Source organism: Lutra lutra, chromosome 13, assembly GCF_902655055.1.
Source record: "Lutra lutra chromosome 13, mLutLut1.2, whole genome shotgun sequence".
In the NCBI taxonomy this organism is placed as follows: domain Eukaryota; kingdom Metazoa; phylum Chordata; class Mammalia; order Carnivora; family Mustelidae; genus Lutra; species Lutra lutra.
Genome location: NC_062290.1, coordinates 78059414 through 78074881, shown reverse-complemented (window position 1 = coordinate 78074881; position 15468 = coordinate 78059414). Strand labels below are relative to the sequence as shown.

At 43.2% G+C, this 15468-nt stretch overlaps 1 protein-coding gene across 7 annotated transcripts in view; it reads left to right on the top strand.

Annotated features, from left to right (window-relative positions):
* The window catches only part of ASTN2 (astrotactin 2), a 1447326-nt gene that overhangs the window by 1418800 nt on the left and 13058 nt on the right, over window positions 1-15468 (top strand). For all 7 annotated transcript variants that reach the window (XM_047699298.1, XM_047699297.1, XM_047699295.1 and 4 more), the window contains 2 exons: window positions 11928-12028; window positions 13816-13999. In XM_047699298.1, coding sequence (XP_047555254.1) covers window positions 11928-12028; window positions 13816-13999 — 285 coding nt within the window. The remainder of the gene's footprint in view (window positions 1-11927; window positions 12029-13815; window positions 14000-15468) is intronic.

The window sequence follows — 15468 nt, the reverse complement described above, 5'->3', positions numbered from 1 at the left end:
TTTTTTTTTTCTCTTTGGTTTTACTTTTGGGGGTATATCTAAGAAATCATCACCGTCTCTAAGGTCATGAAGATTTGCTCCTTTATTTTTTTCTGAGAGTTTTTTAGTTTTTGCTTTTATGTTTAGGCCTTTGATCCATTTTGAGGTTCCATGTGTATACACAGACACACACACACACACACACATATATATATATAGAATATATATATATATTCCATATATATATGGAATATATATATAGAATATATATATATGGAATATATATATGGAATATATATATATATGGAATATATATATGGAATATATATATGGAATATATATATATATGGAATATATATATGGAAATATATATGGAATATATATATATATGGAATATATACACGGAATATATATAAATAGATATATTTATAAATATATATATTTATAAATATATATTGTGAGATAGGGGTCCAATTCCATTCCTTCGCATGTGGCTCTCCAGTTATCCCAGCATCATTAGCTGAAGAGGCTATTGTTAAAGATGACTGTTCTTGATGTTCTTTATCATCTTGATAAAGATGACTCTTATTGAAAATCAATCGGCTATATTACTCAGCAGTTAAAAAAAAAAGAAGAAGAATGAAATCTTACCATTTGAAACATGGATGGATCTAGAGAGTACAATACTAAGCAAAATAGGTCAGAGAAGGACAAATACCATATGATTTCACTCAACGTGTGGAATTTAAGAAACAAAACAAATGAACAAAGGGAAAAAAAGAGAGACAAACCAAAAAATAGACTCTCAACTATAGAGGACAAACAGATGGTTATCAGAGTAAAGGAAGGTGGGTAGGAGATGGGTAAAATAGGGGACGGGGATTAAGGGTACAATTATCTTGATGAGCGCTGAGTAATGTATAAAATTGTTGAGTCACTATATTGTATACCTGAAACTAATATACTGTTGTAACTATACTCAATTAAAAATTTTAAAAATAAACTGCAATTGATTAGCAAGAGTGATCAATTCCATGAAGAAGAAGGAAAAAAAAACAGGTATCCTTTATTTGCTTTTCTTATCACAAAAAAATTTTAAATTTCACTATTGAAATATATTATATTCGTTAGGTATACAACTTAGTGAGTTAGTGAGTCTGTACACTATTCAGTGCTCACCATGGTAAGTGTAGTCACCACCTGTCACCATACAACACTATTACAATATCATTGACTATGTTTCTCATACTATACTTTCTATCTTCATCACTTACTTATTTTGTAACTACAACTTTGTCCCTCCTAATCCCCTTCACCTTTTTTTGCCCATCCCCCCATCCCCTCCCATCTGGCAAATACCAGTTCGTTCTCTGTACTTATGAGTCTGTTTCTATTGGTTAGTTGGTTGGTTTTGTTTTTGCCTTTCTTGGTCAAACTTATTTTGCTTAGCATAATATCCTCTAGTTTCACTCATGTTGTCACAAATGGCAAGATTTTGTTCTTCATTATGGCTGAGTAATATTCCACATCTTTATCCATTCATTATCAGGGGACACTTAGGTTGATTCTGTGTCTTGGTTATCATAAATAATGCTGCAATAAGCATAGGGGTACATATATCCTTTCATATTAGTGTTTTCATTTTCCTTGGGTAGATATTCAGAAAAGCGATTACTAGATCATATGGTAGTTTTATTTTTAATTTTTTGAGGAAGCTCCTTAGCATTTTCCATAGTGTCTGTACCAGTTGGCATTCCCACCAACAGTGCACAATGGTTATTTTCTCCATATCCTCATCAACATTTGTTATTCCATGTCTTTTTGATACTAGACATTCTGACAGATGTGAGGTGATACTTCATTGTGGTTTTGATTTACATTTCTTTGATGATGAGTGATGTTAAACATCTTTTCATGTGTCTGTTGGCCATCTGTATGTCTTCTTTGGAAAAATGTCTATTCAGATCCTCTGCCCATTTTCTAATCCGATTGTTTTCTTGGTGTTGAGTTGGTTGAGTTCTTGATATTTTGGATACTAACCTCCTATTGGATATGTCATTTGCAGATATCTTGTCCCATTTAGTAAACTGCTTTTTTTCCCCGTTTTGTTGATAATCTTTTTTCATTGTGCAAAAGCTTTTCAGTTTGATGTAATCCCAATTGTTTATTTGTGCTTTTGTTTCCCTTGCCTGGGGGAGAGAAAGCAGCTATCTGATGAGGAAAATGAGGCTTGAGATATGGTGTAATTTGCCTACACACCCAGCGACTGAGCTGGAGTTCTAACCAAACCTTATGAAAGCCAGTGGTCTGATTGCCATAATACCCTCCAGAAAGATTGCCTTTGCCCAGGGGTTTGGTTTCCAGAAGGCTTGTTTCTACTTTATTCTATTTAGGTATCATAAATAAGTAAGACAAACAAGATAATATTCACTGTACCAGGTATTTCCCTTGTTATTTAGTTCTTAAAACAATCTTTGTTAGGCAGATATTGTTAACTCCATTTTACAGGTATGGAAACCAAGGTTCTCAAAAGAAGTAGGAATAGGAAATAGACAGCTATGATAGAATCTCAGTCCTTCAGACTCCCAAGTGCAGATCTTGGTCTTTTGGCCCACACCCAGTCCTCCCACCTGTGGGAAAACACTGCTCACATATCAGGTGGAGACTGAGCTCAACTTGAAGTAGTTAAGAACCATCCTGCCTATAATGTGTTCTGACTTACTGTTCAAGGGTAAATCCAAGTTGGGGACCTCTGCTTGGCTTCCTCTCCTCTGAGCTTGACTTTGGCAAAATATAGTTTCAAAAGGAACCAAGGAAGAAGAAAAAGACTCCAGGTTCAGACAAGGGAAGAGGAGTAATGTCAGTGTTGAAAGGGGGTGATGGGTGTTGGTGTTGTTGTACTAAGAGCTCTTCCTTGTCAAAAGTTGGGAACACCGAGTTCATCCTCCTAATTCTAACCTCCTCCAAACTGTGACTCAAGACCCAGTTGGGACCAATGAATACCTACCAGTCCTATCTATTTGGAAATAATAGCACTGAACTTTGAGTTGGGAGACCTGTGCTAGGGTCTGGCTGAACTATCTGTGCGGCCTCAGAAAAAGTCAATTCAAATTTCCATGGCTCATTTGCCTCCTTGTAAAATGGATTTAATAACACACACCCCTTAGGCAGATTTAAAGAGAACAGAAGACAGATGTGTAAAAGCCCCCGGTACAGTGTATGAAACAGAGTGAGTGCTCAGGAAACGTGTGTGTGATCTCTAATGCACTTTCACATACATAATGAACATTTGATCTTCATGGCCTCCGTGTGGGGTTATCAATGGTATTTGAGCTACAGAGAGGTCAAATAATCTGACCAAGCCTACATGGCTGGTTATAGACAGGGTCAAGCCTCCAAATCATGCCCTTTGGCTCTCAATGCAACATACTTCTAAGTTATACTTTCCTGCAAAAAATTCCTATAACTGAAGTCAATTAAAAGTTATTGATTTTATCTGGGTATTAGAGAGGCTGTGCAGTGTATAATAAAGATATAAGAAAAAGGGCACGGTTTGCTTTAAAGATTCCAGGAATATAAATTGAAATGGAATAATAAGGCATTCCATTCTTAATTCATTCCTTGATTTGAAACCAGAAAATTAGTCTGTGTCTGCTTTGCCCTAAAACAACCTGTTAAGATGTGAACATCCTCCAACTGAGAGCAATGGTCAGTCTAACTGTGTGTGCCCATGTAGGGCACTCACTGAAAAAAAAGAGCAGGAGGAGAAAGGTGGCAGATAGATAAGAAGAAGAGAAGGAAGAGAGATAAGAACTACTGCTGAAGCCAAGACCAGGGCCAGCCTGAATTTCCCTTTCAAGAGAAGTCAGGTTATAATTGATGGGTGAATGAGTTCACATGGACCATTTACCTAGTTTTATATGTGCAAATCCTTGGGTAATCCTTGGGTATGTTCACTCCTCTAAGGCTTCTAGGGTGGGAAGTGTTTTTTTCTTGGTAAGAGAAAATAGGATTTTCATAGGTAGTTGGCATTCCCTGTGGGTTGAAGCTGACAAGGGATCCAGACAGTCCTTGAATACATATCCAAAGCTTAGTCCTTTGTCCACAGTGGGTGGAGCAGCTGTGACATTCATTCATTCCTCAGTTGGATACTGAAGACATGCTCAACACACTTTAATTCTAAGTCCATTTATATTTATTTAATTTTAAAAGTCATTACTATAATCGTTCATTGGTGAGTCCCCAGTGGTGTTGGCACTGTGAATTTACAGCAATGTTCACATACCAGTGAATCTGCGGGGATTTGATAGGCAGAGGAGTGGGTGTCTGGAACTTATTCTAGATTGTTCTTGCCTCTGCCTGAGCTTAGCACCAATACTGGTTCCAGACGTGGCCTCCCCCCAGCGCTCTCGCTGCTGGCTTCCCCCCACTCCCCTGATTCTTTACCTGTTAGCTGGAGGGAGGGCAAGTGGAGGGAGCTGGTGTTTGGGGTATAGCCACAGACTGCCTCACCTTTGTCCCAGGCATAGCCTTCTAATCATACCTCAGACCAGGTTGTTTTGAAAGTAGAAACCAGGACTGGAGTCCTTAATACCGTGATGGTCTCTCCGTGTTGGGCACTGAAATTAAATATTTATGTTGGCAGAGAGCACGAGCTGTCCGCCCAAGTTGGGAGATAAAAAGGTTGGGTTTTGGTGCTGGGGAATAGGTGGGCTGCACGTAGAACAGATCAGGGACCCACAGCAGCCCCTTACTAGTCATTCTCAAGTCTCACTTTGATGGATCCTGTCAGCCCCCACCTGGCTGGGGAAAACTTTGGACATCGGAATTCCGTCAGGCAGTTTGCACTAGTGCCCTCTTTTCACAGGCTGGGAAACTGAGCACAGAGCACAGTGGAACTTGCCCAGGGTCACACTGCTTACTCAGTGACAGAACCCAAACCAGAGTCCAGATCTTTTGCAAGCCATCATGACAGGAGACTGGGATCAGGAGAGCTGTGTGAGCTGGGATAGGCCACCTGACCTCTCTGAGCCTATCTTTAAGACAGGAAGGATGTCTAACCCCAGGATCAAATGGAATAATTTAAACAAACGATTTTATGTGAACTGCTGGCAAAACTTTAGCTCAGGGGTCCACAGCCTTCTCCCTAGAGGTCCAGATAGTAAATATTTTAGGCTCTCTGGGTCATAGGGTCTCTGTTGGAGCTTCTCAGCTGTGCCACTGTAGTGTGAAAGCATCCACAGAAAATACATTTTAAGAAAATGAGTGTGGCTGTGCTCCATTAAAACCTTATTGACAGAAACATGCGGCCGACCAGATTTGGCCATGGGCCGTGGTTTGCTGACCCTGGCTGGAGATGCTTGGAAGTTGTTAGAGTTACTGTTGATGACGTAATAAATGACCCTAAAACTGAGTGGCTTAAAACAAACTGTTTGATTACGCTCAGATTCTGTGGGTCAGGCACCAAGACAGGGCACAGTGGACCTGGCTTTCTTTACTTCATGGAGTCTGGAGCATCAGTTGCGGGACAAGTGACCTGACTGCTTGGGCTGAAATTACCTGAAGGTTCCTTTATTTACCCAGCTGGGGCCTGGGCTTGGATGACTGCTGTGCCTGCTGTAGCCTCTCCCTCCAGGTGGCCTGGCTTCCTCATTGTGCAGTGGCCTTGGCGCAGCTGGGTGTCTTGCATGGGGGCTCAGGACTCTCAGTGAATATATTTCAGCGAGCCAGGTAGAAGTTGCATAACCTTTTATGATCCAGACTCAGAAGTTGCACAGCATCCCTTCTGCTGGGCTCTGTTAGTCACAACATTCCTGAAGCCACCAGCATTCCAGGTGAAGGGACATAGAACCCCCACAATCTCAATGAGAGCAATGCTAAAGAATCGGGCGAAGGGGGCTCCCTTTCAAAACCATTATGGAAGAGATTAATAATGTAAAACACACATCAAATAGTGGTGAATGTTTCCTTGGCACTTACAGTGTGCCAGGCAGTACTTCAGTCCTTCAGCATCCCTCTGCAGGTGGTAATATTAGCATCCACACTTTATTTTTTTACTATCACCCACATTTTTTAAAGATTTTTTTTTATTTTTTATTTATTTATTTGACAGAGAGAGAGAACAAGCAGGCAGAGAGGCAGGTAGAGAGGGAGGAGGAAGCAGGCTCCCTGCTGAGCAGAGAGCCCGATGCGGGGTTCGATCCCAGGACCCTGAGATCATGACCTGAGCCGAAGGCAGCGGCTTAACCCACTGAGCCACCCAGGCGCCCCTATCACCCACATTTTAAAGACAAGATACACTAAAGAACAGAGAGGTTAATTAACTTGCAGAGGGTCAAAAAGAGTAGGTTACACAACCAATATTTGAACTTAAGGAGTCGGGCTCCCAAATCCACTCCAGCCATGAAACACTCTGCTTCATTTCGATCCCAAAAATGAGAATGCTCTTTCTGTTGCTAGAGCAGAGCCGAATTAAGTATCTGAGGCTTTGGACTGCCCAGTGTCTAGCTAGTCTTCCTGCCAATAATTGCTTAGGAACATTATTGTACATCTATTCTGGGTCCAAATTGTTCTTTGCGTTTTGGGGAATCCAAGGGAAGAGGTACGACACCCTATTTCATTCATAAGAAACCTAAACTGTGGCTGAGGGGGATTGAATTCTTATTTAATTCTTACAACCCAATGAGATGGAACCATTGTCCCATTTTATAGATAAGGAAACCAAGACCTGTGGTTAAGTTACCACTTGCCCAGTAGCTGATAGATTTGAGCTAGATTCAAAGACAGAGCAGTTTGATATGCTGTCCCATGCTCTTTGCCATAGACTGTAATGGAGAAAGTTCTGGAATGAATAATACCAGCTCTTTCAGAGGAAGAAAAAAATCTTCAGTCCCTAACATGTCAGATATAGCCTGTCCTTAGAAGCGATACTGGCTTATTTTCCTCACTGCAGAGATAGGAGACTGAGACCCAGAGAGGGCAGTTAGGTGTCCCTGGCCACCCAGCTGTTCAGATGCAGAGTTAGAGCTGCAACTCCATGCTTTCCCACCACGTTGGCTGCCACATTGTGCTGGGAATGGAAGGGAGGGGAGTGATGGTGAGTTGGGTGTTGGGCAGGGGTGTGGGGGTGGGGATGGGTTTAAATTAAGGGGAAGTTGTTTGCCAAAGCCATGTGGGGGGAAGGAGCATTTTACAAGACCAGGGCCTCTGGCCTGGAAACATCTGTTTCCCTTCAAATCAGCGAGGAGACTTTTGCCTCCCCAGAAAGCCTAAATCATGTGGTGGCTGGGGAAGAGCAGGCGTTTGCCTGGAGACTTCAAACGCATTCTCCCGTACTCTCGGGGACCTGGTCCTGATGTGGGCCTCTGGGGCTCTGTCCCTCTTCTTACCCCCTGTCAGATCCGTGAGAAGCTCTCACCGCCAATTAACTTCTCAGTTTCATTCTCTCACCCCTGCTGCGAGGGGGTCTGGGGGTCTTGGATGGGACCAACAACAGCTTCCTCTCCACCCACTCTCCTCTGATTTCCACTAGGACAACTTCTTCTGGATGTCTGGGGGTCCAGGGGGAGGGGTGAGAGCCTTGTGCAGTGTCATAAGAACAATACTATTGATAATACCCGCGACTATCTCTCATTGGGTATGAGCTCATGCCAAGTATCATAGCGAGCACTTTCCCACATCTCTCCTTATTCCGATAACTACCTTATCTGGTGGGGTTTAATCTCATGCTTCCTATGTTCCAGGTGAGTAAAAAGGCCTCACACAGTTAATAAATGGGAAGCCAGAATTTAAAACCAAATCGTCTGATTCTAGGTTCATGCTTTTAGCCTTTCTGTCATTCCATCTCTGATAATGACCTTTCAACCAAATCCCCTTTTGTTCATTGCACAGATGGGGAAGCGGCTTCCCAAACAAGGGGACTACTACTTTATACTTGACTGAGTCATTCGTTCAGTCTGTCACTCATTCTGGAAAGTATTTGCTGGGCATTGAATGATTTAGGTGCCTGAGCACCAGATGTAGGTGGGTGGATAGAGACAGGCAGAGCCAGATTCTGGTTCTGAAGATACACACATATCACAGGGGCGAGAGAGAAGCATATGAGCACTGACCCAGTCATGCAGCATATGCAGTCACAGGGCACCATGGGTGGAGAAAGGTTTACTAGAGAAGAGGAGGTTTGACTGATCCTCCACAGATGAGGTGGGTAGGGAGGGTCAAGTGGAGAAGGGGAAAGATGAGCCAGGCGGAGGGTATAGCATGTGCAAAGGCCAAGAGGTAGAATCCATGTTCTGGGACCATTAGCAGTTGGCTATTGTTCTACTATGAAACAGAATAGGAAGCAAAGATTGGTAAACCAGGCTGAAGGTGTGGCCAGTGCTACTTTGAAGTTCAATGATACAGTCCTGTCAGGCTAGTGACGGTCAAGGAGCTGCATTGGGAGCCTGTAGTAAGGGCTGAGTCCTGAGGATGATGAAGAAACATTGAAAAATACTTTGCATTTGTGCAGTCAATCCCAAGGCACTTCCCTCCACGTTGAAACTGCAATTCACTAAAGCGTATTGCTTTAGACATCCAAGGTCTCACAGGCCACAGCCTGTGGAAAACATGAACTCAGTTGTTTTCTCTCTTTTTTTTTTTTAAGATTTTATTTATTTATTTGACAGAGAGATCACAAGCAGGCAGAGAGGCAGGCAGAGAGAGAGGAGGAAGCAGGCTCCCTGCTGAGCAGAGAGCCCGATGCGGGGCTCGATCCCAGGACTCTGAGATCATGACCTGAGCCGAAGGCAGTGGCTTAACCCACTGAGCCACCCAGGCGCCCCAGTTGTTTTTTCTCTTAACTGAAGTATAGTTAACACACTATATTACATTAGTCTTAGGTGTCCGACATAGTGATTAGACAACTTTCTACTTTATGCCATGCTCACATAGGTGTAGCTACCGTCTGTCACCATGCAAGTCTGTCATGGTACCATCGACTATAGTCCCTGTACCTTTTACCCTCCTGACCTATTTGTAACTGGAAGGCTGTACCGGCTGCTTCCCATCACCCATTTGTTTATCCGCTTCTACCCCACCCCTCTGGCAACCACTGGTTTGTTCTGTGTACTTACAGGTGTTCCTGTTTGTTTGTTTGTTTGCTTGCTTGCTTGTTTGTTTGTTTTAGACATCTTGGCCAGGGTTCTTTCTCCTAAAATAAAGTCAGAGGAAGAAATAGCAAGGGTTTGAGCCTGGAGCTTCAGGTTCCTAAAGATCCCATCCCACATCCCACCACGTCCCTGGAGCCACCTCTTTTATAATAAAAATATCTGATAGGTGCAGGGGGACCAAAATCAACCAGTTGTACCAGAAGCAGGGCAGTGTAGAGACGGAGCACTGGGGGAGAAGCTAGAAGAGCCATTGTCTACTCTGAACTTATGAAGAATCTTTCCTCTCTGGGCCTCTATTTCCTGACCTGTAAATAAGGTTGTGGAGTTTGGTGTAGGCTCAGGGGTTCTAGTTCAAATTATCAGTGCATCTTTGCTTCAGTGGGCAAAGAGAAGATGGAAGAACCAAGCAGAAGGTAGCTGGCACCCATCCATGAAATGAACACCTAACAACAAACTGAATCCCCTGAGGAACACTGAGGTCTGCCTGTGCCCTCTCTCAGTCTCTCTCTGTGTCCCCACTTCTCACTCTGCTCTATGGGTATGTCCATGTGTCTGCTTCTCAGGTCCCCCTCACCCCCTACTTCTCCACATTAGGCGCCTCCACTTCTTCCCCTCACAAAAAGCCCCTCCAAGCCCTGCCTGGTCCCCTAACAGCTTTCAGATGTGTCTCTGGAACAGTTCTACAATTACAGCTGAGACGGGCAGAAAGTGCTTGGCCTTGTGACTTTTGACCCAAGCCTGTGAGGTTGACATCTTCCTCTTTGTTCACCCTTCCACCCCCACCAGCAGGGTGGCCTGAGGCCTCCTCCATCCCAAGGTCTCCCCTGACACGTTTGGTTCCTCTAATAACACGAATAGAAGCTACCTTGGAGGGAGCAAAGATGGAGTCAGGCCTGTTCCATTGTTGGATCATTGAGTCTTGGTCCCAGACTTGTGAGAGATAGATCATTTCACCTTATTTACAGAGACTGAGTCCCAGAGAATACTCAGCCAACAGTTGGGGAAAGCGAGGATTCTACCTAGATTTTATAACTTTAAAGTCTAAGGCTGCTTCTTCCCCAGCATGCTGTTATTCATGCTGCTTAGCTAAGCAGAGAGGTGACCCTACACCCTCTTGGTGGAGGAAATATATTACAGAAGTACCATGAAAACAGAAGTGGCCAATGGGAAGGTAGTGTTTAAAAAAATTTTCCAGCTCCTCATGTTTTGAGGCTAACTCACATATTCCATTCGCTACATCCTTCCATGTTTCCGTCAGTCGAAATGCATCTCCTCTTCTCCAAGAAAGCATTTTTAAATGTGTACTCTTGTATAAGTAAGTGCTGTTTACATGGTCTTTATAAAGTCTGCAGCTTCTAAGCCACTTCTCATGTATCAGTCTTTGTAATCTTTGAGACAGTCATGCATTACATCTACAAGTATCCCCATTTTGTGGAGGTAGAAATGATTAAGAAATGAGATATGATACTTAGGTTCATTCATTGACTCAAATGTTTACCAAGCGCCTACTGTCTGTACCCAGTACTGGTAAATGCCGGGAGATCTTTGCACTCAAGCTGTGAAGTATAGGTCCTCTGGGATCTGCAGGCTAGGGTTTGGATCTTGCCTCTGCCATGTTTTAGATGGGTTGTGGGGGTAGGCATACCCAGTACTGTCCTTACCTTCCTATTCTGCCACTTGCTTTTTCTCCCATCCTGGAGTTTCTTTGTGATCTTATTTCCAATCCCTCTGCAAGGCTTTTCGATCATAACTCTGCCTGTGTAGCACTTAGAGATGCCTGATGCAGAGAGATGAAGTAAGCACAGAGAAGTGAAGTGACTGAGGTCACAGAGCAAGGGAGTAGAACAGAATATGAACCCAAGCCTTTCCACCTCTAAGACCAGGCTCCTTCCTCTGTCACCCCTGCTTCTCTTGACTGTAACAGTACTGGATATAGTAAGTTCCACTCCCAGTGCTGAGATACAAGAGGAAGAGAGAGAATACTCACATCACAGTGCTATTGCTCTTATACCAAAGGCAGAAGCCAAAATCCCCAGAAAGCAGATGGATAGATGAGCTTCCTTCTGAATATGGGGCCAACATACCCCATGTTTAGGCCTCTTAAGACATATATTTTACATATAAACCCACATTTCCTTACCCTTGCCAGCACTCCAAGCCAGCTAATAAAAGACAAAAGGTAGAATTAGATTTGACATTGTGGTTAAGGACATAATCTTTGGATTCAGGCAGACCAGAGTTCTGTTCCCCCGTTGCTAATTCCGCTTTGGAATGAGGGTCCTTATTGGAGAAATGCATTTGTAGTACCCAGCTCATAGAATATATGAGCAAAATAACTGCTGGTACACAGTTAATGCTCAAGAAGTGTTTGTCAAGTGGATGAGTGGAAGAACATATAAATCAGTATGTCCAGCCAAGCCAAATAGCATTGGGGTTCACTTGTGAAGTCCAAGACTCAGACTGCTCTGTCCCCAAGTAACTGCGAGACTGTGGAAAGATACAAAACCAGAGTCTACGTTTCCTTATTGGTTAAGTACAGCTGATCAAAATCCCTGACTTCCAGGCTTGCCTACTGGTAAAGTAAGAGAGTAAATGCAAAGTGTCTGGCAGCCAGTTGGTGCCCAATAAATGCTTTACTGTTGCCATTTTTTTTTTTTTCCAAATCCTCTCTCACAGCCTAAGCATCCCTGACTTCCTTTAACACCTGCTCTTGTACTATGCTTTTGTGTTCCACCTTACAAGTTCCAGGACCTTCTCTGAAGTCACAACCCAGTGCCCTGTTTTCTTGCTGTGTGGCAGGTTCACTTTGTATGCTGTGGATACACGGGGGAGGCACTCGGAGCTCAGCACAGTGACCCTGAGGACGGCCTGTCCGCTGGTGGATGACAACAAGGCAGAAGGTAAGTGCCCTGTTTCTTCCCTTCCCAGGTCACTCCCCTATTTCCTTTAAGTTCTGTACCCAGAAGTCACCAACCACTACCCCTTTCCTGCCTCATTAACCTATGGGCACTGAGAGAAGAAAGTGAAGGGACTAAGGGGACAGGAGGAACTCGGAGCTAACTTAATCAAAGCCATGAAGGAAATTGAGATGGGCAGCAGTATCTTAGCCAGTGGAAAGACTTGTTCATCTTTCATAGCATCTGTCTATGCTCGGACATAGAGGAAAGGAATAGAAGAGGATCAGAGCCCCATGACTATATCCTGCCCCGTAGCCTAGACTTCTCAGAGATCAATCACTTTTTTTCCCACTTCAGTCTATGCTAGAGCTGGCGTATCAGTGACAGGAGGAGACCACTCTACCACTAAGCCCATGGCAGATATCATTAGCTCATCATAGCATTCGTCCCCATCTAGCCCAGGGGTGGCCTCAGAATCCTCAGCACAGAGCTACAGTCAGTGACTATCAGAGTTAGCATGCAAGATTAAGCTTTCCTGATGTTCCTGGCCCATGAAGTTGTAAACATCAGGCAAAGTATCTGGAAAAAAAAAAAAAAAGAACCAATAAATCAGATCTACCATGTACTTAGTTCTTAGCCAACATGTAGCTATAGTTTCTACATCAGGACTGGCAAAAATGTGGTGATAGATCATGAGTCCTAATGGTTCACTTCAAGTTGAGCAAGTATTTTCTAAGAGCACTGGTATACAAGCAATGCAGAAGAGACACACTCTTTACCTTTCGGAAATTCACATTCTAGTCTCTCTAGAGAGACTGACATTTCTACGAATGGCTCAGTAATAAGCCCAAAAATACATACTTTGCATGCTATCAGACAAGAGGAGATAGTCTTCTTATTGTGGAACTGTCATGTCTCAAAGGTGACGGAGTTTGAGATGGTTTCCTGGTCATTTCTCCTCCTCCTCCCCCTCCTCCTCCTCTTCCTCCTCCTCCTCCTCATCATCATCATATTAAAACAAAACAAAACAAACAAAAAAAAACACGTGCATGTGGTTTAAAAAAAGAAAAATAAAAACCAGAGTAGAATTACTGCACACCAAATGCTCCTCTCATCCTAAACCCAAGTCCCCCAGATTCTTCTAGAGGCAATCACTGTTAGCAATGACTTGGGGGTATACATAAATCTTGATTAGAGTCTTCCCAGATGAAAGGATGGGCCTTCCATTCAAGGGAGCAACCCATGATGACTTTAAGTTGTATCGATTACTAGAAATAATTGAAGGACTAGAAATTGCCATGAATTACCATGGTTTTTCTTTGATAGATTTTTGAATGCAGACCTGTTAGACCTGATCACAGAGCTGTGTTGGAAGTACTACAGAGGAGAGACAGAAGTAGACTGTTGAGATGAGCCCAAGACTGTTGATTTAAGCCTCTGTACTTTGTGATTTTATGTTAAATCATAGGTACCAAGTGTATATTAATAATGATGCCTGCAAATTATGAACACTAGCTTTGTGTCAGGCCCTGTGTTGAGTGCTTTACAGTCACTGTTTAATTTCGTCCTCCCAAGTGTGTCTCCAGAATAGACATCATTATTTTCAGCTGATGGTTAGGAAAACTGAACCCAGCTAGTCAATCGATGTTCAGGATGCAATTTAGGTCTGTCTGCCCTTGGATACCACACACGACGTCCAGCCTGAATGTGCCTTTCCTGTTGCGAGGCATGTTTCCATCCTCACTTTTTCCTGCTGTCCAGTGATCTGTGCCTGCACTTCTCCCCCTCAGAGATAGCAGACAAGATCTACAATCTGTACAATGGGTACACAAGTGGAAAGGAACAGCAGACTGCCTACAACACTCTGATGGAAGTCTCAGCCTCAATGCTGTTCCGAGTCCAACACCACTACAACTCTCACTACGAGAAGTTCGGCGACTTTGTCTGGAGGAGTGAGGATGAGCTGGGGCCCAGGTATGAATGAGTGTGTGAGTGGAGTGGTGGATTCTTCTTGCTTATATCTGATTTTACTGGACACTTTTTTTTCCATAGACTGGGAATGGGCTTTGTCAAATTAATAAGTGTGTCATCCACTTAATCGTGTCAGGGTTAGAGATGGGAAATGGGTAGGGAGAATGCCAGGATCTTGGGATTTTAGTTTCTTGGCCTCCTGGAATGTCAGAGAAGAGAGAATCAGTGCTCTTTCCCTCCGTCACTCCCCTCACCCACCTTCCATCTCTCAGTTAGAGACGGGAACCTTGGCCTCTTGGAGATGTGTCCTAACCAGGATCATGGAAGTGTATAGTGGCAGGGTCATGGTCCCAAATCTAGGGCTATTCCCATTCTTCCATAAGAAATCTGAGGTTTTTCTAAGGACACCTGAGTGGCTCAGTTAATTAAAGGTCTGACTCTTAATTTTAGTTCAGGTCATACATAACCTTAGGGTCATGATATCAATCCCTGCATCAGGCTCTGCACTGGGCATGGAGTCTGCTTAAGATTCCCTTTCTCCCTCTCCCTCTGCCTCACCCCCTGACTCACTCCCTTTCCATTCTCTCTCCCTCTCTCTCCAAAAGAAAAGAAAGAAAGAAAGAAATCTGAGGTTTTTTAGAGTTAAGTCCATTAGGGACCCTGACTAAATACATTCCTAAATTCAGTGTGTATTAAGACATGATTTTTGTCACCAGCAATGACTGTGCCAACCACTGTGCAGGGCTCCATGAATTCAGATGTAACTAAGACATAATCACTATCTTCTAAAGCTTCATAAAGTAGTATATGAGTTTCATGCCTTACACTGAACAACATTCATTCATTCTTTCTTTCTTTCTTTCTATCTCTCAACACTTACTTAGTAATCCCTTTTACCAGTTGGTCGTTGACCATGCAGTAACAAAAAGGAAGAAGTTCACTGTTAGAGGTAATTAAACAAGCAATTGCAAACATAACAAGGCATAACAACAACAACAACAGAATAGGGCCCTTTGGGGAGGAAGGGCATAGACACCTGGTCTAGGTAACCCAGTGAAGCCTTCCCAAGGGCTGAGACTGAGGCAGACAGAGTGAACAGGGGTCAGACAAGAGGAAGGACAGGAGAACGGGAGGGTTTGGGGCAGAGTGACCAGGGGAATGCACAGAGGAGATAATGTTAAACTAGGGCAGGTTTTCCTCAAATTTTCATCATTTGCTTGCCACTTTTACGATTTTTGACATATCACCATACCCTAAGCACTTTTTGTTCTGGTGTTTCTCAGATTCACTTCTCACTGAAAATCTATGTGAAAACAGTGCATCATTTTAAAAGGGAAAATAAGCACCATCTACCTTTAATAGAAAATTAAATGTAAACATTTGATATGATGGAAGGGGAAGAACAAACAAAACCAGAAAACAATGCTTTTCAATCCTAGTAGAGGCCTGAGGCTCTGAGAGGGCTCCCTGCT